Here is a 27,869-nt window from a genome sequence, read left to right on the forward strand (position 1 = left end):
CAGGGATCTGTTCTGGGACCCTTGCTCTTCGTGATTTTTATCAATGACCTGGATGAGGAAATATGCTTGCTGATGACACAAAGTTTGGGGATGTTGTGGATAGTGTGGAGGGCTGTCAGAGGTTACAGCGGGATATTGATAGGATGCAAAACTGGGCTGAGAGGTGGCAGATGGAGTTCAACCCAGGTAAGTGTGAAGTGGTTCATTTCGGTAGGTCAAATATGATGGCAGACTATAGTAATAATGGTAAGACTCTTGGCAGTGAGGAGCATCAGAGGGATCTTGTGGTTCGAGTCCATAAGACGCTTAAAGCAGCTGCATAGGTTAACTCTGTGGTTAAGAAGGCATATGGTGTATTGGCCTTCCTCAATCGTGGAATTTAATTTAGGGACCGAGAGGTAATGTTGCAGCTATAGAGGACTCTGGTCAGACCCCATTTAGAGTACTGTGCTCAGTTCTGCTCGCCTCACTACGGGAAGGCTGTCGTGCACCGCTCTCACTTTCACAATATCTCCTCCACCAGATCCGCCGATGTCAGTCTCCGAAGGAGTATCCAACTCGACGCTCGCTGGAGATGACTCCTCCCACAATTCCACGGCCTTTGGAAACATGGAGTGGGATGCACCTTCCGTCATGTCAATGGTCATCTTCACCCTCACATTCCTACTGGGCGTTCCGGGTAACGGCGCAGTCATCTGGGTGACGGGCTTCAAAATGAAGATTAAGGTCCACACGGTGTGTTTCCTGAACCTGGCTATGGCTGACCTGATCTATTGCCTGACTCTTCCCTTCCGCATGACCAACAACTCGCTGGCCTACTCTGGGTACAACCCCTACTTTTCCTGGAAGTATATTGGATTCTTCATGATCCTCAACGCATCCGCCAGCGTATATCTGTTATGTCTGATCAGCATCTACCGCTGCCTGGCTATTACTCAGCCCATTTGGTTCCAGCAACTTCTGAGCCTCCGATGGGTGCGTGCGGCCTGTTTCGGTGTCTGGATCCTAGCCTTCGTCATATGCCTGCCCGTCCTCCTGATCCAGGATTTGGAAAAGTGGTTCACCGTGTTAGAGCTATTTTGGTTTGTTTTCATCTTCGGACTCCCCTTTCTAATTATGTTTACCTGCTACTCCCTGGTTGGCTGGAAGCTGCAAGGGAACAGGTTCGCCAAATCTAAAAAGCCTGTCCGCCTTATCATCACCGTGGTCGTCACCTTTATGATCTGTTGGATTCCCAACGCTGTCTGCGACCTCGTATCAACCTTCTCCACACCGATCCCCTGGTCGTGGTCGTTATTCACTGTCGCCCTAGCCTCCTTGAACAGCGCCCTCAATCCTCTTCTCTATCTCTTCTCTGGCCGCGAATTTCACCAGGTCTGCAGCCGCTCCATTCTCGCCTCGCTCCGTCTGGCCTTCGCCGAGCAGAGGCTGGAATTGGAGACCCAGTCCCAGACCTCCAACTTCACCTCAAATACGAATGTCTGAGGGAGTTAGTTGTGGCCAGACATCCCACCGAGATCCTCTGACTGCAGACATAGTGAACCGTCGGATACAATTGTGGTCGGCAGTGGAGGCTTTCCTACACCCCTATTCTAATCTCTCAGAACATAGAACATAGACCATTCGGCCTACAATGTACCATATCAATTCGATCACTCGATAAATGCCCAATTTACCTAATCGCTTCCGCCTACCTTTATCCTTCCTTTATGCTGATTCTACCTATCTCAACATGTCTTAAAGGTCTCTAACCCTTCTATTCTCACCACCATTCCAGGCAGCGTAGACCAGGCACAAACCACTGTCTGTGTAAATAAATTGCCCCTCGTATCTCCTTTCGAAATGAAGCACTCTCGCTGTAAATGCACGACCTCTGGTGTTAGACATTTCAACCCTGGGAAACATACTGAATACCCATGCCTTTCATGATCTACTAAATCTCATCCCGCCATCCCAGTGAAAATAACCCAAATGTGTTCAACCTCTCGTCGTAGACCATGCTCTCTAATACAGGCAGCTTTCTGGTAAATCTCCTCTGCACCCTCTGCAAAGCCTCGACACCTTTCCTGCAATGGGCGACCAGAACTGTAAAAACCTCTTTCACCAAGTAGTCTGCATGTTCCTATGACCTCTCTCCTTCCAAGTCATTTTCACACAGAGAACAGGATGCTTTTTTTCACAACTTTCTTTGTAAACTCTACAGACTGTCGTGCGTGAAAATCCGATTAAATCAGCAGTTTCTGAAATAATCAAAACAATCTATCTGGCGTGAACTGTCATACGCGGTCAAAGTCACTTAGATCGCGTTTCTTCCCCATTCTGATGTTTGGTCTGAACAACAACTGAATCTCTTGACCATACCTGCCTGTTTTTATGCATTGCGTTGTTTTCATATGAGTGGCTGATTAGATCTTTGCATGAACAAGCAGGTATACAGGTGTACCTAATAAAGTGGCCTAATGAAACGTAAAGCTTCTACATACAAAAATAATACTATAAACAGCAGTAAATACTAAGAAAAACAAAATCAGATCAAAGTTTGTTGTTACCACCCTCTGCCTGTAAAGGTACATCACTTCTCTTACTGCCACAGTCGTGCAGTTTTACAAGAAAATCGGCTGGTAGGCCATCCCAAGCATCTTGGAGAACTTGCCACGGTCCTTCTGCACACCTTGGCTCTCTTGCTTACTTCTATTTCTCCAGGTCATCCCAGAGAGCATCAATGATGTTGCGATGAATGCCATCCAAAACCACATATAAAAAAATCTAGCGTGCCGAGGACATTGGCACAGTATTGGCTGCATCCTTTGATAGACATCTTCACGGTGCACAGCACAACCAAATCCATGTGTCGTTCTCAAACCTGATAACCCACCTATCTGGATATCCATCCCTTTTATTGATCCAGTTTATATCACAAACAACTGAAAGTCATAGGACTGCTCTGTGCGGAAAACCGCCTGTCGTTGACTTACAGTCAGAATAACATCACACACCCCCCCCCCCTTCTATAACCATGCCAAAGTTGACTCCACGGAATAAAGTCGCCGTGGATCACGCCTCCTACTGGCATTGTCTGGAGTAGCCGTGTTTCTCGAACGGCTCTGCTCTTTTTAAATTACTGAATCCAATCTGCTTTGAAAACTTACTTTTGGAGGATTATGATGTCTCGTGCTAAATCTACTAAAAAAAAAGGATCCTTCTGTGACGATGGAAGCTATTGCGGAGCTAATTCGGAAAGCTCAGTGCGAAACCTCTGAACAACTTTCGGATGTGTGTTTAAAAGTTACCACAGAGCTTAAACGAATGGAGATTCTACTGCATTTCTACTGCATTAAACGAATGGAGATTCTACTGTATTCTATTTTAAAAACTGTACGGGAACATACTACTCAGATTCAACAACATGAAAATGCTTTAACGGGACTCGATACTAAGACGGATGACTTGGGAAAAGTTCGGAGATAAACCATCGAAAATCATTGAATCTTTAAGACTAAAGATTGTCCCTTTGGAGAGTAGATCAAGACGGAAAAATATACGAATTTTGGTTCTTCCTGAGTTGGTCGACGGTAATTGACCTTCAGAATGTTTTGCAAGGCTGTTAGTTCGCTTGTTTTGTGATGTTTTGGATAATCTGCCTAGAATTAATCGGGCGCACCGAGCCCCAGTATTTAAATCATCTTCTGAACAAAAACATCGACCTTTTATAACTACTTTTCATGACTTCCAAACAAAGATTACTATAACTCGCCAAGCTCGTCGGTTAGGTATGATTAGCTTTGAAGATTACAAGATAAGGCTGGTCGAAGTTTATTCACCCAAGATATTAAATGAACGTTTTAAGAACAAAACAGTCATTGAGGAAGTGCACGATTCTCTTCAAGCCGAATCAAGTCCAGAACATTAATTGTTTAATACCTTATTATGTAAACCATGCTTCCTTAGCTTGACCGATTCTTTGTTGTTGGAAGTTTGCAGTCTAAAGGTTTAGTACGTCTTTCTTATGAACATTTATTTCTTCTTTTCTCATATATTCTTATAATTAATGTTTTTATCGTATTTTAAAATGATGTTTTGAATTCTTCTTTAGCTCTTTTGAAAAATATTTCGTCTATAAACTCCAGAAGTTTAACGGTTTGTTTTTGCTTCTTATAACCTCGTCCCCTAAGTTTGACTGATCAATCAGTTGCATTTTTGTAGTTTATTTGTTTAGCATTTCTTCCTTTGAATCATTCCTTTTACCTCGATATATTTTCATAAATAATTCTTTTTTCTTCTCGTTTTTTCATTTTTTACTGTTTAGAAAATTAATAGACTTAACTTCAGTAAGCTTCCCTTGCAATTGTTTTTGCAAGTACTATGTTTTGATTTTTTTCAATTCGTTTGAAGGTTATTTAGTCTATGTTGGATTTCATTTTGTACTAATCTTTTCTTCTCTTGGAGCTCTGCCATAGGATATTGGGGGTGCGATTTATCACTAGATTAGCTGTTTTGGGTGATTTGTTTTGGGAGGGGTGGGGGGAGTGGGCTGTTTTTATTTTCTTTTTCCTTTTTATCAGCTGTTTGGTTATCCCCGCCTCATTTGTTGGGGTTAAGTATTTTGAATTTTAATGTTTGGATTTTTGGTATATTCCAGTGGTTCATATGTTTAACCTCTGCTTTAAACATATTTAAATGGTACAACAATATTAATTTTCTTAGTTTAAATGTGAAAGGCTTAAACCACCCTGTGAAACGCAATAAGGTGTTTACCTATATTAAGAAATTGAATGCCTCAATTATTTTTTTTACAAGAAATACATGTTCGCAGATCTGACTGCGGACGTTTGTTCAAACGTTGTAATGGTCCAGCTTTTCATTCTTCCTTTCAAGCCAAGGCCAGGGGTACTTCGATTTTGATTGACAATTCAGTTGTCCTTGTTCAACATGATGTAATGTCTGACCCCAATGGGCGGCTCGTTATAGTCTCAGGGAAATTTGATAACAAACTAATGGTTTTTGCTAATCTCTATGCTCGGATATAGATGATCCCAGATTTTTTGAACTTTTTTTTCTTTTTAGCAGACTAAAATTTGTACGCTTTAACCTTGGGAGGTGATTTTATATTATACCATTGGATATTAGGAGATCTGTCTTCTATATTCAATCTTTTCTAATGAAATGTCACACTATTGATGTATGGCGTTTTTGCCACTCAGAAAGTAGAGAATATTCTTTTTTGCTCATGTTCAGCATACCTATTCTGGGATTGATTATTTTTTAACAATAGTCATTTGATGCCCTCTGTTCGATCCTGTGAATATAAAGAAATTGCTGTTTCAGATCATGCCTCCGTATTTTTATTAGTAAATCTTCCGGGGGTTTCTCGATCAAACAGATGTTGGCGTTTTAATACAATTTAACCATCGGATAAGGCTTTTTATAAATTTTTAGAGAGTCAATTTACTTTTTTTCTTTGAAGAGAATACGGTAGATGGCAATTCTAGCCTTATTGTTTGGATTGCTTTCAAGGCTTATATTAGAGGCCGAATTATTTCATATGCAGCAAGTATTATGAAAAAAGCTAATAAGGAGAATAGTGATTTAGCCAATCAGCTGAAACATTCAGATCAAAAATATGCTTTTAATTCGTATCACGTCTAATATAAAATGTGCGTTGAAGTTAAAACTAAATATGATCTGTTCTTAACTTACCCTGGTGAAACTCAACTTTTAAAAGATAAAAGTCAGTTTTATGTTCATGGCGATATAAAGGGCAAACTTTTGGCTAATCAAATTAAAACTTTAATAGTTGAACGTCCAATTAAGGAAATCTCCCAAGCGAATGGTGATATAACTTCTGATCAATTAGAAATAAATGATAATTTTAGAGAATTTTACTGCAAACTCTCTTACAGCCATTTGTTCTATCAATAAATTTCTAGATCGTCTTAACATTCATTCACTTTCTAAGGTTAATCGAAAATGGTTAGATCTGCCTTTTTTCTTCTGAGGAAGTTACCCGGTTTTCCCATTCTCTGAGTTCCGGGAAGGCTACCGGTCCGGACGGATTTTCTGGAGAGTTTTATAAGGCTTTCGTTCCTTTACTTATTCCTCATTTACTTTCTGTCCTTCCTCACTCTTTTAAATTAGGCAGGTTGCCACAATCACTTTATGACGCCTCTATTTCACTTATTCTCAAAAAGAATAAAGATCCAACTGATTGCTTTTCCTATAGACCTATTTCCCTACTTAATGTTGATGCTAAAATTTTATCTAAACTTTTGGCTCATAGGATGAAAAACATTCTACCTTCTATTATCTCTGATGACCAGACGGGATTTCATAAAAATCGTTATTCTCATTTTAACATTCGTCGTTTACTGAATGATATTTACTCTCCCTCGAAAGAAACTTCGGAATGCGTGTTCTCTTTAGATGCCAAGAAAGCCTTTGATCGAGTTGAATGGAATTATTTATTTAAATTATTAGAAAAATTTAACTTTGGGTCCAATTTCATTCAATAGATTAAATTACTTTATTCATCTCCCACTCTCAGAGATCTAAACCTTTTAATCTCCAACGTAGTAATAGACAAGGATGTTCTTTGAGTCCTTTGTATTTGACTTGGCTTTAGAGCCTTTAGCCATCGCATTTAATGAATCCGTTGACATCTCGGGTATTTTAAGGAAGGGTAGCACTCATAAGTTGTCGCTTTATGCTGATGACCTTTTGTTCTACATTTCTAATGTGGGATGCTCTCTACCTTCAGTACTTTCTTTACTTTCTGAATTTATTCAGTTCTCAGGATATAAACTTAGTCTTCATAAGAGTAAACGTTTTCCTTTGACTAATTTGGTATCAGTCAACTCTGACCTTTCTTTTAAAATTGTAAGAAATCAATTTACTTATTTCGGTATAACATTTACTAGGAATTATAAAATTCATTTCAAAGAAAGCTTTATCACTCTTTTGGACTATGTTAAGAAGGTACTATGAAACTGGTCTCCTCTTTCTTTATCGCTAATTGAACATATCGATTCAGTTAAAATGAATATTTTGCCTAAAGTTTCATATTTATTTCAAGCCCTACACGTTTTTATTCCGAAATCCTTATTTGACAGTTTAGACTCGATTATATCTTCTTATTTATGGAAGAATAAAACCCTCCGATTTCACCTTAAGAAAACTAAAAAAAATGGGGGATAGCCCTACCCAATTTTAGGTTTTACTACTGGCCGTCAACAAAAGCTAACTTGCCTTTCCGTTATATTATATTAATCGTAATTACTGTCCGGATTCGGTGCCTTCAGAAGTTAATTCAGTTAATAAATTTTCTAATACTTCTCTTCTTAGTTCTCCATCTCCTCTATCCTTGAGTAAATTAACTGATAATAATGTAGTTAAACATTCTTTGAGGATTTGGTTAAAATTTAGAAAATTCTTTGGGATATTTGGTTTTTCACTCTCTAGTCCCAATTTTTCAAATTATTTTTTAAACCTTCTTTGACTGATGTAGTTTTAAAAGAGTGGAATAGACTAGGTATTAAATGGTTTCAGGATCTATTTGTCTGAGTAGTCTTTCCTCATTTGATCAACTGTCTATTAAATATAATCTTCGTAAAACTCACTTTTTTAGATATTTACAAATTAGAGACTTTTTGCGTTCTCAACTTCGTACATTTCCTAAATATCCAGAAAAGAATTTAATTGATTTTTTTTTACTCTAAACCCTTTTCATAATGGATCCATTTCTAATATTTATAGTATGTCGTTGGCAATGACAAACATTCTATTGGACAAAATTAAAAATCTCTGGGAACAAGACCTACAGATTTCAATTGATGAGGATACTTGGAATGATTTTTTTAAACTTGTTCACACCTCTTCGTTATGTGCACGTCACTCTCTTTGACAATGTAAAGTGGTTCATTGAGCCGATATGATTAAAGATAAACTTTCTCGTTTTCACTCAGATTTTTCTCCATACTCTAATAGATGTAATGTCGAAGAGGCCTCACTGATTAATATGTTTAGGTCCTGCCCATGGCTTGATAAATTTTGGAAAGAAGTATTTAAAACTTTCTCAGAACATTTTAAAGTGAATTTTAAACCTAATCCTCTGCCACCCTTGTTTGGCATTACTGGAAGAAATGATTTGACCCTTCAGCCGACTGATATGCATATTTGGGCTTTTATTTCTCTTATAGCCAAAACAGTTTTGTTGCTTAAATGGAAAGATGCCGCTCCGCCTACTCATGCCCATTGGTTGATTGAGGTTATGTCATGTTTAAATCTAGAGAATTTCTATGCCTAGACAAATTTTTTTCACATTATGGGGACCTTTTTGGAATTAATTTCACAATCTTCGATTTGTTCAGCAATGATGATGGCCACTACTTGTTTGAATTTACGACTATATGTCCAAGATTATTTCTTCTTTTCTTTCAACCAAGCAGCTGTTTTTTTTCTTTCTTTTTTTGTGTAATGGGGTATTGTTTTCGCTTTAGATTAGAATAAAATATACCTTTTCCGAATTATGGCTACCTTATTATACATAGATATGTGGCATTCTAACCTTGTTTCTGTTTCCATAAAATTATAACGTATTTTGTATTCGTCTATGCAAATAATTAATAAGAACATTGAAAATGAGAAGTCGCTATGGATTCCGTCCATAATATACACTCAATGCCATCACCTTAGTGTTTTCGCCCCGTTATGTTTGAAAGAATGGCGCTCTCTACAGTCGCAGTACACTCGAGTATATAAACCACTTCCTGCAAGCAGGGTGCTTTCCTCTTTCTGTCCGATATGAAGCACACAAGAGATAAGATCTCAGTTCATTGCTTATTTACTTTTGAAACAACAATACCTGTTAAGCTTTGAGCAGTTTTAATAAAAGGTTCATGGACATATTTGGAAGAAAATTCATGTATATGCTCCTTTAGACTGTATAAATATAGAGTACATGTACCATATAGTGTAATGAGTACTTAGAAACATAGAAAACCTACAGCGCACTAAAGGCCCCTCGGCCCACAATGTTGTTCCGTGCATATCACTAACCATAGCCCTCTATTCTTCTAAGCTCCATGTACCTATCAAAAAGTCTCTTAAAAACCCCTATCGTATCCGCCTCCACTACCATTGCCGGCAGCCCATTCCACGCACTCACCACTCTTTGCGTAAAAATCTTACTCCGTCATCTACTCTGTAAGTACTCCCAAGCACATTAAACCTGTGCCCTCTTGCGGCAGCCGTTTCAGCCCTGGGAAAAAAGTCTCTGACTATCCACATGATCAATGCCTCTTATCATCTTATACACTTCTATCAGGTCACTTCCCATCCTCCATAGCTCCAAGGAGAAAAGGCCGAGTACACTCAACCTGCTTTCATAAGGCATGCTCCCCAATCCAGGCAACATCCTTGTAAATCTCGTCTGCACCTTTTCTATAGTTTCCACATCCTTGCTATTGTGAGGCGACCAGAAATAAGCACATTGCTCAAAGTGGGGTCTGACCAGGATCCTATATAGCTGCAACATTACCTCTCGGTTCCTAAATTCGATTCTACGATTGACGAAGGCCAATACACCATACGCCTTCTTAACCACAGAGTCAACCTGCGCGGCTGCGTTAAGCGCCCTATGGACTCGGACCCCAAGATCTCTCTGAGCCTCCACACTGCCAGGAGTTTTACCATTAATACTATATTCTGCCATCATACTTGACCTAACAAAATAAACCACTTCTCACTTATGTGGGTTGACCTCCATCTGCCACCTCTCAGCCCAATTTTGCATCCTATCAATGTCCCGGTGTAACCTTTGACAGGCCTCCATACTATCCACAACACCCCCAAGCTTTGTGTATTCAATAAACTTACTTACAACAAACTGGCACTGATAAGAGGCGTTTACATGGGCACATGAATGCGAGGAAGGCTGACGTTGTGTCAGCAGACGGGATTATTACGTTGGCCATGCGATTACTAATTTAATTGGTTCGGTACAATTTCTGTGACGATTTTGGACCATTTCTGTGCTGGATTCTTCTGTGTTTTTGCAGGACTCTGCAAAACGTCCTGAGCACATTTCGGTACTGAGGGTGACTTCGACTTTTCCACAGTACTGTATTTATCAACGCAGTCCCGAGGGTGCCTTTGTAAATCCGGCGGGCAGTTCAATGGCTGTTGGGAATGGCGAGGGTGAAGCGCCACGGGAGGGATGTGGGAGAGGTGCCGGATAAGGTGTGCCATGGGCGGTGAGGGTGGCGGTTGCTGTCGTGGGTGCAGACACTTGTAACCCTGAGTCACGAGGCAATTCATTTGATTCCAACCAATTGGTTTATTGATCATTACAGTGTTGCAATAAGTGTCTGGCAACAATAAATATAGAATTGAGTCAACTTTATAAACAAGTAAGCAATTTATTGAACTCTGTTCAACAAAAATGAAAAGTAAACAAAAGACGAACATAACCGGAAGTTAACTGCTATACGGCAACACTGAAACAGTCTTAAAGTGGTAAATGCGAACACAGTCTTAAAGTGGTAAATGTGAAAGTCCAAGTGATTTATACAGTCAATTGGGAGAGACTTTCCTGAAGTAACGAATTCCTCGACGACGTGACGTTACTGCTACTCCCAGCCGAAGTGTGCCTTGTAAATAGGATTCACGACGAAGAAAATAGAAACGGCTTAAATGAACTGACCTTTTTCTTGGCCAATGAACACTGCACAACCATTTGTACTCTTACAAGTAGGGGTTATCTCAGATGCAGGTCACTATTTCCTAAACAAAGATTCAATAATGTCGATCCTGCAGTAAATAGCCGACGACACCAACGTTACTCGATCCTTTGGGTTCCAGTACTTCGGTCAAGTCTTGACTCTCCAATACTTAGTCTTTAAAATTAAATCAAAGATACATCAAACTTCACTGGCAGCGATTGGCAAAACTGCCGGCACAACGATTCCGTTCCTTACAGTGGAAAGTAAAACTCCACTTTAAAACGAAACTGCGTCATGAGAGCAAATATGCAGCATAACGGAGTAACTGACCAATTAAACGACAACTCAACACAAAAACTCCTGCGTCACAGCAGGCTTTCCCTTTTTATACTTGTTGGAACCTGTCGTCACGTGACCTCACACTGACTGGAAAATTACATCACCCAAACCATCACAAGGACATCACATCATGCTCACAAGATACTCAATTACATCATGGTCATAAGACAGTCACAAGATGCCCACGGGGTATAGAACAACAGAATGACTCTCTGATGCTTCCCGCTTCCTCCCCTCTCCATTCCCCTTTTCCAAACCATGATTTCATCCTCCAAGCCCTCTTCCCAGTCTCAGTTCCCAACAAGAGCCCATATCAGAATCAGAATTATCGTCACTCAGTTACGTCATGAAATATGTTTCTCTTTTGGTGACAGTGCAATATGTCACATGACTTGTACTATGCAGTAATAGGCCCTTCCCGCCCAACGAGCCGCACTGCCCAGAAACCCACCTGGTTAAGCCTAGCCTAACCACAGGAAAGTTTACAAAGATCAATTGACCAAAGAACCAGTATGCTTTTGTAATGTACGAGTTAGGTGATGGGTTGCAACCCATCTCCACTGGCCTATCGCTCTTTCCCTCTTCTTTCTCGCCTCCCCACCTAAATACGCCATCTCTCCAGTCTGCGCGCCTCTCACTTCCACAATACGTCATTCACCAGATTCGACAATGTCGTTCTGCGAAGGAGTATCCATTTTGACGCTAGCTAGGAATCTTTCCTCCCACAATTCCACGGCCAATGGAAACAGAATGGAGTGGGGAGCACGTTCTGTCATGTCAATGGTCATCTTCAACCTCACCTTCCTACTGGGCGTCCCCGGCAACGGCGCAGTCATCTGGGTAACGGGCTTTCAGATGAAGAGTAATGTCCATACGCTGCGTTTCCTGAACCTGACTGTGGCTGACCTGATATATTGCTTGACCCTGCCCTTCCGCTAGGCCAAAATCTCCCTGAGCTACTCTGGGCACAAAGCCTTTCCAGGAAGATTTTTTGAACCTTGATGCTCCTCAACGCATCCGCCAGTATATATTTATATATCAGGTCATGTTTAACAAATGTATTAGAGTTTTTCGAGGAGGTTACAAGGAAAGTGGATGAAGGGAAGGCAGTGGATGTTGTCTACGTGGACTTCAGTAATGCCTTTGACAAGATCCCGCATGGGCGGTTAGTTAGGTAGATTCAGTCGCTAGGTATACATGGTGAGGTAGTAAATTGGATTAGACATTGGCTCAATGGGAGAAGTCAGAGAGTGGTAGTGGAGGATGGCTCCTCTGAGTGGAGGCCTGTGACTAGTACAGTGCCACAGGCATTAGTGCTGGGTCCATTGTTATTTGTCATCTATATCAATGATCGGGATGATAATGTGGTAAATTAGAACAGCAAATTTGCTAATGATACAAAGATTGGAGGTGTAGTGGACAGTGAGGAAGGTTTTCAAAGCTTGCAGAGAGATCTGGACAAGCTGGAAAAATAAGCTGAAAATAGCAAATGGAGTTTAATACAGACAAGTGTGAGGTATTGCACTTTCGAAGGAAAAACCAAGTTGGAACATGCAAGGTAAATGGTAGGACACTGAGGAGTGCAGTAGAACAAAGGGATCTGCGAATACAGATACAAAATTCCCTAAAAGTGGCTTCACAGGTAGATAGGGTAGTAAAGAGAGCTTTTGGTACATTGACCTTTATAAATCTCAGCATTGAGTATAAGAGTTGGAATGTTATAGTGAGGTTGTATAAGGCTTCGGTGAAGCCGAATTTGGAGTATTGTGTGCAGTTTTGGTCACCGAATTACAGGAAAGATATTAAAAAGGTTGCAAGAGTGCAGAGAAGGTTTACAAGGATGTTGCCAGGACTTGAGAAGCTGAGTTACAGAAAAAGGTTGAATAGTTTAGGACTTTATTCGCTGGAGCATAGAAGAGTGAGGGGAGACTTGATAGAGATATATAAAATTATGATGGGTATAGATAGAATGAATGCAAGCAGACTTCTTCCACTGAGGCTAGGGGAGAAAAAAAAAACAGATGACATGGATTAAGGCGGAAGGGGGAAAAGTTTAAAGGGAACATTGGGGGGGGGCTTCTTCACACAGAGAGTGGTGGGAGTGTGGAATGAGCTGCCAGATGAAGTGGTAAATGCGGGCTCATTTTTAACATTTAAGAAAAGCTTGGAAAGGTACATGGATGTCAGGTGTATGGAGGGATATAGGCCGGGTGCAGTTCAGTGGGACTCGGCAGAAAATGGTTCGGCACAGCCAAGAAGGGCCAAAAAGGCCTGTTTCGGTGCTGTAATGTTCTATGGTTCTATGGTTCTATATTTGTTATGTCTGATCAGCATCTTCTGCTGCCTGGCTATTACTCGGCCCAGTTAGTTCCAGCAACATCTGAGCCTCACATGGGTGTCTGCGGCCTGCTTCGGAGTCTGGATCCTAGGCTTCGTCATGTGCCTACCCGTCCCCCTGCTCCAGGATTTGGAGAAGGAATTGGCCGTGTTGGAGCCATTTTGGCTTGTTTTAAACTTCGCCTTCCACTTTGTAATTAAGATCAAGTGCTACTCCGTGGTTGGCTGGAGGCTAAGGGAACAGGTTAGACAAATCTAAGAATCCTATCTGCCTCATCATCACCGTTGTCGTCACATTTATGATCTGTTTGATCCCCAACACGGTCTACGACCTCCTCTCAACCTACTCCATACCGCTTCCCCCGGACTAGTCGTTATTTGCCGCAGCCCTGGCCTCCTTCAACGGCGCCCAAAACCCCCTTCGCGATATCTTCGCTTGCAGCAAATTCCGTCAGGTCTTCAGGCGCTCTCTCCTTGCCTCGCCCTTGCTGGCCTTCGCCGAGCAGAGGCTCGAACGGATGACCCAGACCCGAAAACACGCCTCAAATATGAAAACCTGACGGAGTTCCTCGTGGACACACAGACAACCGATATCCCCAGACTACAGACACAGTGGACAGTCGGATGCAGCTGTGGTCACGAGTGGAGGCTTTAATACACCCTTACTCTAATCACTTAAAACAATGCAGCACAGTAATGTGCCGGATCAACTAAATCAGTAAATAAATGGACAATTAAACTAATCCCCTCTGCCAACACAATGTCGATAACCTCCCATTATGCTCATTCCACCTATCTGAACATCACTTAAATGTCCCTAACTTCTCTACTCTTACCACCATTCCGGGCAGTGTATACCAGGCACACACCGCGCTCTGTATAAATAACTTTCCCCTCGCAACTCCTTTGGTCTATAGATCTTGGTGTCTAGGGACTTGCTTTTGATAGGTGGCAGGTACGGGTACGGATGCTCCAGCTGGAACAACTGAGGTTGGTGGCTGATTCTTTGCTGCTGTTTGTGCGTGGGGGGAGGGGATGGGTTTGAAGTTCGAACGTTTTCCTGTCTTTTTCTTTGGGGATTTCTCTCTCTCTTTTTTTTTGGATGTCTGCAATGAGTCAGGATTTCAGGTTGTGCACTGTATACATTCTCTGACAGTAATTAGAACCATGGAACCACTGACGTCTCCGAATGCCTTTAATTCTATTTCTCCCTGTACACATAAGCTCCAAAAGGGCAACATCCCAGCTATTTGTAGGTCCATATCTGTAACCAATATACATCAGCTCTACGAGGGAACTCAGTGTGATCTTCTCCTGCTGTAGTCCATCAACTGGAAGTATCGACGTGTCATGCGGTTAGAAATGCTCTTCGGCGCGCCGCTGTTCTAACGTGTGGTTATGCGGGGTACTGTCTGCTTCCTGTCAGCTTGAACGAGGCTGGACATTTTCCCATGATATCTCCTGTTCAGCAAAACTGTTTCAAACACAACACGGAATGTTTTTTCACACCTTTCTCTGCAAACTCGAGAGACTCTTGTGTGTGAAAACCTCATTCAATCAGCAGTTCCTGAAATACTCAAACCGCCCTGTCTGGCCTGAACCATTATTCCACGGTCAAAGTCACTCAGATCACACTTCTTCCCCATTCTGATGTTTGGTCTGAACAATAACTGAACCTCTTGACCATGACTCCATGTTTTTATTCATTGCGTTGCTACCACTTAATGGGTTAATACGATAATTGCATAAAGGGGTAGGTATACAGGTGTACTGAATAAAGTCGTCATTGAGTGTGCAGAACACTGTCAAAATATCTCACACACACACGTTCCAAAAATCCTGCAAACTGAAGATTCTTTAAAAGATAATGATTTGTTGAGTTTCCAGATATCAAAACAATGCTATGAAGAGCAGTAAACAGTAAAAACAAACAAAATCAAATCAATATTTGGGGTTACCATCCTTTCCTTTTCAAGCTGAATCGATTCTCTTACGTGCACTGTCGTGCAGTTGTATTAGAAAATCGGCTCGTTAGTTCTTCCAATCATCTTGGAGAACTTGTCACAGTTCGTCTGCAGCTTTTGGCTATCTCACTTGGTCGGTTATGCCAGTTAACCCCAAAACAGCCTCGACGATGTTTCGATTCGAGCTCTCTGAAGGCCATGCAATCTAAAACCACATACTAAAAAATCTAGCATGCCGAAAATATTTGCACGGTCATATATTTTTGCTGATTCATGCATACAAGCTGCTTCTTTCTTTATTCACCCTTGAAATATCAATACCTGTTGACGCTTGATTTTTAGCAGTTTTAATAAAAGTTTGGTTGACATATTTTAAAGAAAGTATGATGTTTAAATTCATACACGTCTCTATTCCCCTACAGACTGTGTAGATATGTAGTACATGTGTCGTGTGCTGTTAAAAGTACCTGATTCTGATGCGATGAAAACAGGACAGCCAGTATGATAGGGGCGTGATTGTCTAACCCAACAGCAACTTCTCTGGAGATCAATCAAATTCCATGCCACATTCCCGTCTACTGCAAGTAAATTAAGAAAGTTACAGCTGCGTATGCCGACACAGCAGTTTTCAAGGATGGCATTGGGATCCTCAGACTTTTCAACGGTAAAATGATACACACAAGTTTTATAAATCCGATCTGGCTCCTTATACTGTACCATATGGGACAAAGTAGACAGTCTGCTAGATTATAGGAACGGCTTTTCGTTCAAGCTGGCGTGGAGCCTACGGAAAAGACCAGTAGTCACAAGTGCCAAGAAAATTCGGCTGCAGGATCTGTGATGATTTTCAGATCACCATCAATCCAATACTGAAAGAGGATCAATACCCTTTGATCAGGGTAGAAAATGTCTTTGCAAACCTTTCTGCGGGAAAAAAACTTCAGCACACTGCTCCCAGCTGAGGCCTATATACAGATGGACAATGTGTTTCTCGCCATAACCACCTGCAAAGGCCCTTATCGCTTAATAGGCTTCTTTGTAGAGTTGCATTTGCACTTGCAGTCTGTCAGAAAGCTATGGAGCAGCTTCTTGAACGCTGCCGGGGAACTTAGATTACACCATTGTTAGCGGTAAGGATGACAAGGAACATCTCCAAAGTCTCATGACAGCGTCAAAATAGATGAAAAGCTTGGGGGCTCTGAGCACGACACCAAGCATCTTTCAAAGGTGGCTGCGGTTGTTTGCAGAGTCAGCCCGCACCATCATTGGCTGAAATGCGGCCGCCATCAAGAACATCTTCAAGAGGACTGCATTCACCATTAAAAACTCATAACATCATCGTGTCAGCCGCTTCCTCTCGGTTTTCACTACTGCTGCACATCCAGGGTAGAGATTAAGGAATACCATCGCACTCAGACGCAGAAAGATTCTTCATTTGCTGTTTCCATAACAGTTTTATTTTACAGGTCAGGGTTAGTCCTGAGCTGAACACCCGAGCCTGGAGGACCAGTGGATCACTCTTAGTCTGGGGTCTAGCCTCAGATTTCTCAGGCATGGGTGACCCTATCAAGACCCAAAGCATAAAGGCCTAACTCCAGCCAACATAGTTCTTTGGGCCATTCGGATACACAAGGTGAGTCGAGGTGTTTGGGCCGAGGTGCTTAAAGGCCCGAGAGAGACGGGAACGCCACCAGTGACGGCAGAACAACACAGACTCGCAAAACACGAAAAAGACGGGGTAGGCAGCTCCAGGATCCTAATGCTTTGGACTACCCATCTCCAACACTCAAACATTCCAGTCAGCTCAGGTAATACTGTCCTGCACTCACACGCACAGTGCGGAGGGTGAGAATAGAGCCCCGTGCCACCCCTGAATGACAGCGTGCGCGGGTAACAGGACATTGTGGCTTACAGGAACACTGGCCTGTGAGAAAGTTCCGAAGAAGAGAGGGATGCAGGAAGGGAGAAGTCAGAGATCCGTTGAAAGGAGCAGTCAACGTTTCGGGCCAAGACCCTTCATCAGGACTAAAGAAGGAGTAGGCAGGGGCCCTATAAAGAAGGTGGGGGGAGGGGGAAGGTGCCAGGTGAAAAACCAATCAGAGGAAAGATCAAAGGGTGGGGGAAGGGAAGCAGGGAGGGGATAGGCAGGAGTGGTGAAGAAGGAATCTAAGGGAAAAGTACTACGGGTGGTAGAAGAAGGCAGAATCATGACAGAGGTGACAGACAGCTAGAAGAGGAGACAGAGTGAAAGTGGAATGGGGGAAGGGAGAGGGAGGGAATTACCGGAAGCTGGAGAATTCAATGTTCATACCAAGGGTCTGTAGACTACCCAGAATGTATATAAGGTGTTGCCCCTCCAACCGGAGTTTGGCCTCATCATGACAGTTGAGGAGGCCATGTATGGACATATCCGAATGGGAATGTGAAGCAAAGTTGAAGTCAGTGGCAACCGGGCGATCCTGTCTGGTGTGGCGGACGGAGCAGAGGTGCTCGACGAAGTGGTCCCCCAGTCTGCGACGGGTCTCGCCGATGTAGAGGAGGCCGCACCGGGAGCACCGGATGCAATAGATTACCCCAACAGACTCACAAGTGAAGTGTTGCCTCACCTGGAAGGACTGTTTGGGGCACGGAATGGTGGTAAGAGAGGAGGTGTAGGGACAGGTGTAGCACTTAAGCTTGCAGGGATAAGTATCAGGTGGGAAATCTGTGGGGAGGGGCGTGTGGACCAGGCAGTCGCGGAGGGAACGATCCCTGTGAAAAGCAGAGAGGGGTAGAGAGGGAAAGATGTCCTTAGTGGTGGGCTCCTGTTGAAGGTGGCAGAAGTTGTGGAGGATAATATGTTGGATCAGGAGGCTGGTGGGGTGATAGGTGAGGACAAGGGGAACACGGTCCCTGTTGTGGTGACGGGAAGATGGGGTGAGGGCTGAAGTGCTGGAAATGGAGGAGATGCTGGTGAGGACATCATTGATGACGGCAGAAGGGAAACCACGATTCTTAAAGAAAGAGGACATTTGGGATGTCCTGGAACGGAAAGCCTCATCCTTGGAGCAGATGCGGCGGAGACGGAGAAACTGGGAAGAGGGAATAGAATTTTTACATTTGACAGGGTGGGAAGAGGTATAATCAAGGTAGTTATGGGAGTCAGTGGGTTTATAGAATACGTCAGTGGACAGTCTATCTCCAGAGATGGAGACCGAGAGATCGAAAAAGGGGAGAGAAGTGTCTGAGATGGACCAAGTGAATTTGAGGGATGAGTGAAAGTTAGAGGCAAAGTCGATGAAATTGACGAGCTCAGCATGGGTGCAGGAAGCAACACCAATGTAGTCGTCAATGTATCGAAGGAAAAGTTGAGGAGCAGTACCAGTATAGATTTGGAGCATAGACTGTTCCACATAACACACGAAGAGGCAGGCATAGCTGGGGCCCATGCGAGTGCCCATAGCTACACCCTTGGTCTGAAGAAAATGGGAAGAATCGAAAGAGAAGTTATTAAGTGTGAGTACCAGTTCCGCCAACCTGAGGTGAGTGGTGGTGTTGGGGAACTAGTGAGGTCTATTGTCCAGAAAGTAGCAGAGGGCTTTGAAGCCTTCTTGATGGGGAATTGAAGTGTATAAGGATTGGACATCTATGGTGAAAATTAAGTGGTCGGGACTGGGGAACTGGAAGTTATTGAAGAAGTGGAGGGCATGGGATGTATCCCGGATGTAGGTAGGGAGGGACTGAACTATGAGTGACAAAATGGAGTCGAAGTAGGCAGATACAAGATCGGTGGGGCAGGAGCAGGCCGAAAGTATAGGCCTACCAGGACAGTAGGGCTTATGGATCTTGGGGAGGAGGTAAAACCGAGCAATGCAGGGTGTGGGAATTATGAGTTTTGTAGCTGAGGATGGAAGGTCTCCGCAGGTGATAAGGGCAGTGATGGTACGGGAGACAATGGTTTGATGTTTTTTGGTGGGGTCCTGTTCCAGGGGTAAGTAAGAGGAGGTGTCAGAGAGCTGCCGTTTGGCCTCAGTGAGGTAGAGGTCCGTCCGCCAGACCACTACGGCACCACCTTTGTCTGCGGGTTTGATGGTGAGGTTGGGGTTAGTGCAGAGAGAGTGGAGGGCAGTGCGTTCAGAGGGAGTGAGGTTGGAACAGGAGAGAGGAGTGGTGAAGTTGAGACTTGATGTCTTGGCGACAGTTGGAGATGAAAAGATCGAGTGCAGGTAGAAGGCCCGGTGGGGGTGTCCAGGAGGAGGAGGAGGGTTGAAGACGGGATAAGTGCTCATCAATAGGGGGAGGAGAATCCCCCTATTCGAAGACGTATACAAAGCAGACGGGGAATACAGCCCCACACGGAAGGTGGGAAGACACCAGCCTTTTCCGGTGAGGGAGAGGGCGGGACTTCATACTTGTTACTTCCACCAGCAACCAGCTTCCTGACAGAATATACGGCGCAGATTCTCTATGCGAATGTCTCGCAAACTCTGGCGGTGGCTGACATATCTGGAAGCCATCAGAAAGCAAACGATCTATGTAGCACAAAGCGGATGTACTCTAAAGGCAAGATGATGAAACCATGAGAAGTGTTTTTCTTCAGTCTTCACTGTCGAAGGCACTAGCAGCATGATGAAAGTTCAGGATGTCAGAGGTCATGATGTGTGTGAGGTCACCATTACTAGAGAGAAGCTGACACTTCTAAGGTGGCTAAGTCAGCTGGAACGATGGTGTACACCCCAGGGTTCTGAAAGAGATGACTGAAGAGGTTTTGGAGGCATTATTTGACGAAATAGCAAGAAGAATAGACAAAGAAGAATCGGTTGATGTTGTGTACGTAGATTTTCGGAAGGCTTTGTGAAGGTGCCACACCTGAGGCTGCTTAACAAGCCTCGGCCCCATGGATTTACAGGAAAGATTCCAGCGTGGATAAAGCAGTGGCTGATTAGCAGGGGACAGAGAGCGGGAGCTTTCTCTGGCTGGCTGCCGGTGACACGTTGGTTTCCTCAATGGTCTCTGATGGGTCCGATTCCCTTTACATGATATGACCATAATTTGAATGACGGAATTGATGGCTATGTTGCAAAGTTTGCAAGCGGTACAGATGGATTGGAAGTTACTTTTGGTGAAGTAGAGAGGCTACAAAAGAGCAGACAGATAAGGAGAATGGGCAAAGAAGTCGCAGATGGAATACAGTGTCGGGAAATATATGGTCATACACTTTGGTAGTAGAACTGAAAGTATTGACTATTTTCAGAATGAAGAGATTTTTTTTTAATGAGGTGTAAGAGGACTTGGGGTTCCTTGTGCCGGATAGGATGAAGGTTCATTTGCAGGTAGATTTTGTGGTGAGGAAAGCAGGCGTGATGTCAGTATTCATTTCAAGAGCATACAGAATATAAAAACAAAGATCTAATGTTCAGATTTTATGAATCATTGCACAGTCTCACTTACACTATTGTGATCAGTTTTTGGCTCATGAACTCAGAACGAATATGTTGATACTGGAAAAGGTTCACGGGAGATACACGAATACCTTTCCAGGGTTGAAACACTTGTCAAATGGAAAGCGTTTGATGGCTCGGGACCTGTAATCACTAGAATGAGATGAGCTAATTGAAACCTATCGAACAGCCTTTATCGGGTTGCTGTGGAGAGGAGATTTCCTTTAGTGGAAGAGTCTAACACCAGGGAACACAGCATCAGTGGAGGAGAGGCATTTTAGAACGGAGATGAGAAAGAATGTCTTTGGCCAAATTGCAATGAATCTGTGGATTTCGTTGACACGGGCAGCTATGGCGGCTAAGTCTCTTGGTATACTTAAGGCACAAAAAGCGTTTTCTCCTCTTGTATTGTCACTTTCAGGTAGATATTAAATTAAATATCCGAGATCCGTCCTCATACCATGCTCCTATGGTCCACCCATTTACCGCATACGTATCTCTGACATTTAAACTCCCAAAGTGGGACACCACATACTCTACTGCATGAACTCCAGTATGCCATTTCTCTGCCTGTATTTGCAGTTGCTCTGCATCCTGACTAACCCCATGACAACAAACTCTGTGGCCTCTGTATTAGGTACAACTGAGGCGTTACTCCTTTGGTAAAAAAAAAACAAATGAAATGAAATGATTGCGGATAGAACCAAAGAACTGCAAGTGCAAGAAGCCCTGGTTGAAGTAATTGTGTAATTGAGTAGAAAGTTTAAAGTAAATGACCTCAAAGGGGAAGTGATCATAACATAAACGAATTTACTCTGAGAGTGAGAAACTAAACGTAGATCTATCAGAATGACAGCAGAGCAAAGGGAATTAAACTCATGAGAAAGGAGTTGGCCAGATTGATTGGAAAAGAACACTGGAAGTGATGATGGCAGAGAAGCAATGGCTGGAATTTCTCGAAGCAATTCGGAAGGCAGGGCATCTATAGATCCCAAAGAGGAAAGAAGTATTCAAAACGCAAAATGAAACAATCATGGCCAAGAGGAGAAGTTAAAGCCAACATAAAGCCTATCATGGGCTATATATTTCAGCAAGAATTGCTGGAAATTTAGGGAATGAGCAAGCCAGCTGGAAAAAAATATAAAGTCATTAAAACGTCAAGATAGATAGGAAGGTAAGCTAGCCAATAATAATATTAAAGAGGACACTAAATGTTTCTTTAGAGACATAAAGTGTTACAGAGGAAGATAGGTAATGTCGGACTGCTGTAAAAATGTGCTGGAGAGATACTAATGGGGGACACGGAAACAGCGGAGCACCTGAACAAGTATTTTGCATCAGTGTTCATTGTGGAAGACACCAGCATGAAGTGTGTGAATTCACTATTCCTAGGGAGAAAGTTTTGGGGAACTTCAAAGGTCTGAACGTAGATAAGTCACATGGGCCATATAGGGTTAATTTCAGAAATTAACAACGTGGCCTCTTTATCTACTTTACTTATCAAAAATAAAAGGAAATGTTTTGTTCTTCACTGTCCTCTGAGTAAATTATTATCTCCTGATCAACAGCTTAACTTCCTCATATTGAGCTTCTTGGAACTTAAAACCCAGAGAGTCTCTACCGAGATGGATTAACTCATCTCTTCGGCTCATTCGGAATTAAGACCTAACCTTTGCTAAATCAGCATCCAAATTCTACACATGACACAACTCCCTGATGTACCAGGAGCACCCGAGGAATCCCACCGTCGAATTTAACGTCTGAGTGCAAGTATCCAGAACTGCTGAGGACCGGGGACAGAGCCGGAGATTCCGCAGAAAGGTGAGATGAATTTCCATTGGATTTATATTAATTTGGAAATGCGACGTCTGATCAGGAATCACCAGCGTGGCTGTGCTGCGGAAGAAACCCGACCTCCCTACTTTCGGGAGGATTTTCAGCAGATAACTCAGTTACTCAGTGAAAACAGGGCAGTGGGTTTGTTAACATGCAGTTCAATCAGGAGAACTCCTGGGATTGCGGAGGCTGGTCTTGTTTTCCATGCGGTCGAGGAACGCTGACCGATGACCGGACAAAATAAATTAAGGTAACAAATACAGAGACAGTGTAGACGGAATCATTTTCCCATGGTCGGAGCAAAATTGAGAGAAAGGCTTACATTTATCTTGAAGACAGGAGATTAAAGTCGAATATAAGTGATAGATTTTTTAAAGGTTTGTTTTAATTGTCATTTAGATTTAGAGATACAGCAGGGTAACAAGCCCTTCCGGCCCTAGGAGACCGCCCGGCCCAATTACACCCATGTGATCAATTAACCCACTAGAGTCTCAAGCCTTCTGGGCTTAAAAGGGTTATCATATGAGGAATGTTTTATGGTCCTGGGCTTCTACTCACTGAAATTCAGAAGAATGACAGGTGACTTCGTTGAAACCTGTGGAATGTTGAAAGGCCTGGATATAGTCGATGTGGAGTAGATGTTTCCTATGTTGTAGGAGGCTAAGAGCCTCAGAAGGGAGGGCCGTCCTTTTAGAAAGGAGATTCTGAATACTTTCTGAAGCCAGAGAGTGATGAATCTGTGGAATTCATTGCCACTGGGAGCGGCAGGTTTCTGTACAGTAGTTTTAAGACATAGGTGATAGATTCTTAATTTCTCAGAGCATGCTCGGAAACAAGGGGGAAGGCAAGAGATTGGGGCTGAAAAGATGGGGCGGAGCAGACTCGATGAGCCAAATGAACTAATTCTGCTCCTATATCTTATAGAATTATAATCTTATGTGTGAGGAAACTGGAGCAACCAGAAGAAACCCACGCGATAGCGGAGAGAAATTCTAAACTCCCTACAGACCGCGGCGGGAGTTGAACCCGGTTTGTTGGCGCTGCAGCAGAGTTATGCTAATCACTGCGCTACCATGCCTCCCATCATGAACTGGCGCATTGAACGTGGCTGCCAGTGGAGGTGACAAACGTCATATGCAATCAGTACGTTTAAGAGGTATTTACACAGGCACGTAAATACATGAGACATTCGCGGTCACGGTTCCAAAGCGTTGCAAGATGGATTGTTGTAAATGGGCCAATGACCGGTTTCTGTAGTGTATTTGCAGCAATAGTAACAGTAGTAATATTAGTAGTGATGGTAGTAATGGTGGTAGTGGCAGAAGTAGTTTATAAAGTGATGAGCGGCAGAGATGGAGTGGACAGACAATATGTTTTCCCCAGTGTTTAAATAGCCAGTACCAGAGGGCGTGCCTTTAAGGAGAAAGGGGGTCAGATCAAAGGAGACGTGAAGGATAAGTTATTTTTTCAGAGAGAGCGGTGGCTGGCTGGAATGCGCTGAAAGAGTGGTGGTGGAGGCAGATACTTTGAGATTGTTAAGAGCCGCTTGGATGGGAACGTGAATGTGAGGGAAATGGGCATTGTTTCTTCAGATGCCATTAGTTACGTCGACCGTGTGATTACTCGTTTAATTGATTTGGTACAATATTGTGGACTATTCCTGTGCTGGATTGTTCTATGTTCTTGTAGGACTCTGCAAACGTCCTGGGCAAATTTCTGCAGTGAGGATGACTTCGACTTTTGCACAGTACTATATTTGTCAACGTAGACCGGAGAGCGCAGTGTGGAAGCAAAAGATGTTGGGAATGGCGAGGGTGAAGCGCCACGGGAGGGATCTGGGGCAGAGACAGAGAAGGAGGGCCAGGGTCGGTGTTGGGGGCGGTTGCCGTCGCGGATGCAGACACGCGAGGACCTGAGACACCAGGGAAGGTCATTAGATTGTAAACAATTGGTTTATTGATTATTGCAGAATGACCCTCTAGTGCATCCTGCTTCCTCCCATCCCCCTTCCCCTTTTCCCAAGCATGAATCCCTTCTCCCAAACCTCCTAACAGTCTCAGTCCACAACGAAGACCCATATCAGAATCAGGTTTATCGTCACACACATATGTCATGAAATGTGTTGCTCTTTTGGTGACGGTGCAATGCATCGCTAATAAGTTCCTGTTTAGTAATAGCACTGCCCATCAACCTACCTGGTTAACTCCAGGTAAGTTCAGAAAGGTCAATTAACCTAAATACCACAATGTGTTTGGAATGTGGGAGGAAAGCAAAGTACCCAGGGGAATCCCGCACGGTCACAAGAGCTGGTATTAGTGCTGCTAAAAGCTTTTTCGCTCCAGTCCAGTATGATGTTCCTCTAAGGGATTGTCGTCCGTGGGTCCTCGGCTGGCTGTAGAGGCCGATCCAGGATGCACATAACGTCAGTGTTCGGATGCATTCACTTAATGGACATCGGCCGCGCGAAACTTTGTCTAACGTGGGGAAGCCAATGCACGGGCATGCATTACATGGTCCTTTAGCGATCGGAGACATGCCGGGGGAGGTTGCGGTCAGGGCCCAGTAGTCTGGGTTGCAAGATGACTGCGGTCTCTGTGCTGCTGCAGACTTCCGCCGCCTTCACTGTCGTTGTGGTGTGTCACATTTCTGTTCCCTATTGCAGCGCATCTCTACTAGCCTTCTTCTCGTTCCTTCTTCGCTCTCGCCTCTCCTCCTGAATTTCCATTCTGCGCTGCCTCTCGATTCTGCAACCCTCTCACTTTCACTATACCTCCTCCACCAGATTCAACAATGTCATTCTCCGAAGCAGTGACCATTTCGGCGCTCTCTGGGAATCTCTCCACGCACAATTCAACGGCCGTTGGAAACACAATGGAGTGGGGAGCACTTTCCGTCATGTCAATGGTCAGCTTCACCCTCACATTCCTATTGGGCGTCCCGGGCAACGGCGCAGTCATCTGGGTGACCGTCTTCAAGATGAAGAGTAAGGTCCACACGGTGTGTTTCCTGAACCTGGCTCTGGCTGACCTGATCTATTGCTTGACTCTTCCCTTCCGCATGACCAACAACATCCTGGCCTACTCTGAGTCCAACCCCTACTTTTCCTGGAAGTTTATTGGATTCTTTATGATCCTCAACGCATCCGCCAGCGTATATCTGTTATGTCTGATCAGCATCTGCCGCTGCCTGGCTATTACTCGGCCCATTTGGTTCCAGCAACATCTGAGCCTCACATGGGCTCGTGTGGCCTGCTTCGGAGTCTGGATCCTAGCCTTCGTCATATCCCTGCCCGTCCTCCTGCTTCCGGATTTGGAGAAGGAACTCATCGTGTTGGAGCCATTTTGGTTTGTTTTCACCTTCGGCCTCCCCCTTCTAATTATGATCACCTGCTACTCCCTGGCTGGCTGCAGGCTGCAAGGAAACAGGTTCGTCAAATCTAAGAAGCCTGTCCGCCTCATCATTACTGTGGTGGTCAGCTTTATGATCTGTTGGATCCCCAACGCTGTCTACGACATCGTATCAGCCTCCACACCGATCCCCGACAACTGGTCGTTATTCACTGTAGCCCTGGCCTCCTTCAACAGCGCCCTCAACCCCATTCTCTATGTCTTCGCTGGCCGCAAATTCAACCAGGTCTTCAGGAGCTCCATTCTCGCCTCGCTCCATCGGGTTTTCGCCGAGCAGAGGCTAGAATTGGTGACCCAGTCCCAGATCCCCAACCTCACCCCAAATACAATTGTCTGAGGGAGTTCGTCGGGGCCAGACATCCGACCGATATCCCCAGACTACAGACACAATGAAGAGTCAGATTCAGTTGTGGTCGGCCGTGGAAGCTTTGCTACACTCTTATTTTAATCCCTCAGAAAATACAACATAGACCATTCGGCCTACAATGTACCGTATCAATTCAGCCAATCGATAAATGACCAATTGACCTCATCCCTTCTGCCTACACAATAGCAATATCCTTCGTTTTTGCTCATTCCACCTATCTAAACATGTCTTAAATATCTACTCTCGCCACCATTCCAGGCAGAGTACAAACTTCTGTCTGTGTAAGTAACCGGGCCCTCGCATCTCCTCCAGAATGACCTTTGTATCTCCTTCGGAATGACGCCTTCACACTTTAAATGTATGTCCTCTGCTGTTAGACATTTCAACCCTGGAAAACATACTGAATATCCATGCCATTCATTATCTTCTAAATCTAATCCCGCCACAACAGTGAAAATAACCCAAGTGTGTTCAACCTCTCGTATCCAGGCAGCATCCTATCCTGGTAAATCTCCTCTGCACCCTCTGCAAAGCCTCGACATCTTTCCTGCAATAGGTGACCAGAACTGTATACACCTCTGTCACCAAGTAGTCTCCATGTAAGGGCAGGTGTAGCACTTGTTCCGTTTACAAGGATAAGTGCCAGGAGGGAGATCGGTGGGAAGGGATGGGGGGGGGGGACGAGTGGACAAGGGAGTCGCGTAGGGAGCGATCCCTGCGAAAAGCAGAACGAGGGGGGGGAGGGGAAAATGTGTTTGGTAGTGGGATCGTGCTACAACAAGTGCTACACCTGCCCTTACACTTCCTCCCTCACCACCATTCAGGGCCCCAGACAGTCCTTCCAGGTGAGGCGACACTTCCCCTGTGAGTCGGCTGGTGTGGTATACTGCGTCTGGTGCTCCCGGTGTGGCCTTTTATATATTGGTGAGACCCGACGCAGATTGGGAGACCGTTTCGCTGAACACCTACGCTCGGTCCGCCAGAAAAAGCAGGATCTCCCAATGGCCACACATTTTAATTCCACGTCCCATTCCCATTCTGATATGTCTATCTATGGCCTCCTCAATTGCCAAAATGAATCCAAACTCAGGATGGAGCAGCAACACCTTATATACCGGCTGGGTAGCCTCCAACCTGATGGCATGAACATTTTCTCTAACCCGTTAATGCCCCTCCTTACCCCATCCCTGACATATTTAGTTGTTTGCCTGTTCTCCATATCCCTCTGGTGCTTACCCCCGCCTTCCTTTCTTTCTCCTGAGGCCTCCCGTCCCATGATCCTTTTCCTTCTCCAGCTCTGTATCACTTTCACCAATCACCTTTCCAGCTCTTAGCTTCATTCCACCCCCTCCGGTTTTCTCCTATCATTTCGCATTTCCCCCTCCCCCCACTACTTTCAAATCTCTTATTATCTTTCCTTTCGGTTAGTCCTGACGAAGGGTCTCGGCCCGAAACGTCGACAGCGCTTCTCCCTATAGATGTTG

The 27,869-nt window shown here is 44.0% G+C and overlaps 2 protein-coding genes across 2 annotated transcripts; both read left to right on the forward strand.

Annotated features, from left to right (window-relative positions):
- The first annotated feature begins 633 nt into the window (after window positions 1–633).
- Window positions 634–1,485, forward strand: LOC140715684 (C3a anaphylatoxin chemotactic receptor-like). Its single transcript, XM_073028052.1, has one exon. It carries the CDS (start codon window positions 634–636, stop codon window positions 1,483–1,485), a length of 852 nt encoding a protein of 283 aa, XP_072884153.1.
- Window positions 1,486–25,401: 23,916 nt separating this feature from the next.
- Window positions 25,402–26,355, forward strand: LOC140715685 (C3a anaphylatoxin chemotactic receptor-like). The gene has a single exon (XM_073028053.1). The coding sequence runs from the start codon at window positions 25,402–25,404 to the stop codon at window positions 26,353–26,355; it is 954 nt and encodes a 317-aa protein (XP_072884154.1).
- The last annotated feature ends 1,514 nt before the right edge of the window (window positions 26,356–27,869 follow it).

This window comes from Hemitrygon akajei, chromosome 24 (assembly GCF_048418815.1).
Source record: "Hemitrygon akajei chromosome 24, sHemAka1.3, whole genome shotgun sequence".
NCBI lineage: Eukaryota > Metazoa > Chordata > Chondrichthyes > Myliobatiformes > Dasyatidae > Hemitrygon > Hemitrygon akajei.

Bases quoted from the DNA above. Each gene is read 5' to 3' on its own strand.
- LOC140715684 (XM_073028052.1), top strand. From the start codon at position 634: ATGTCAATGGTCATCTTCACCCTCACATTCCTACTGGGCGTTCCGGGT.
- LOC140715685 (XM_073028053.1), top strand. From the start codon at position 25,402: ATGTCATTCTCCGAAGCAGTGACCATTTCGGCGCTCTCTGGGAATCTC.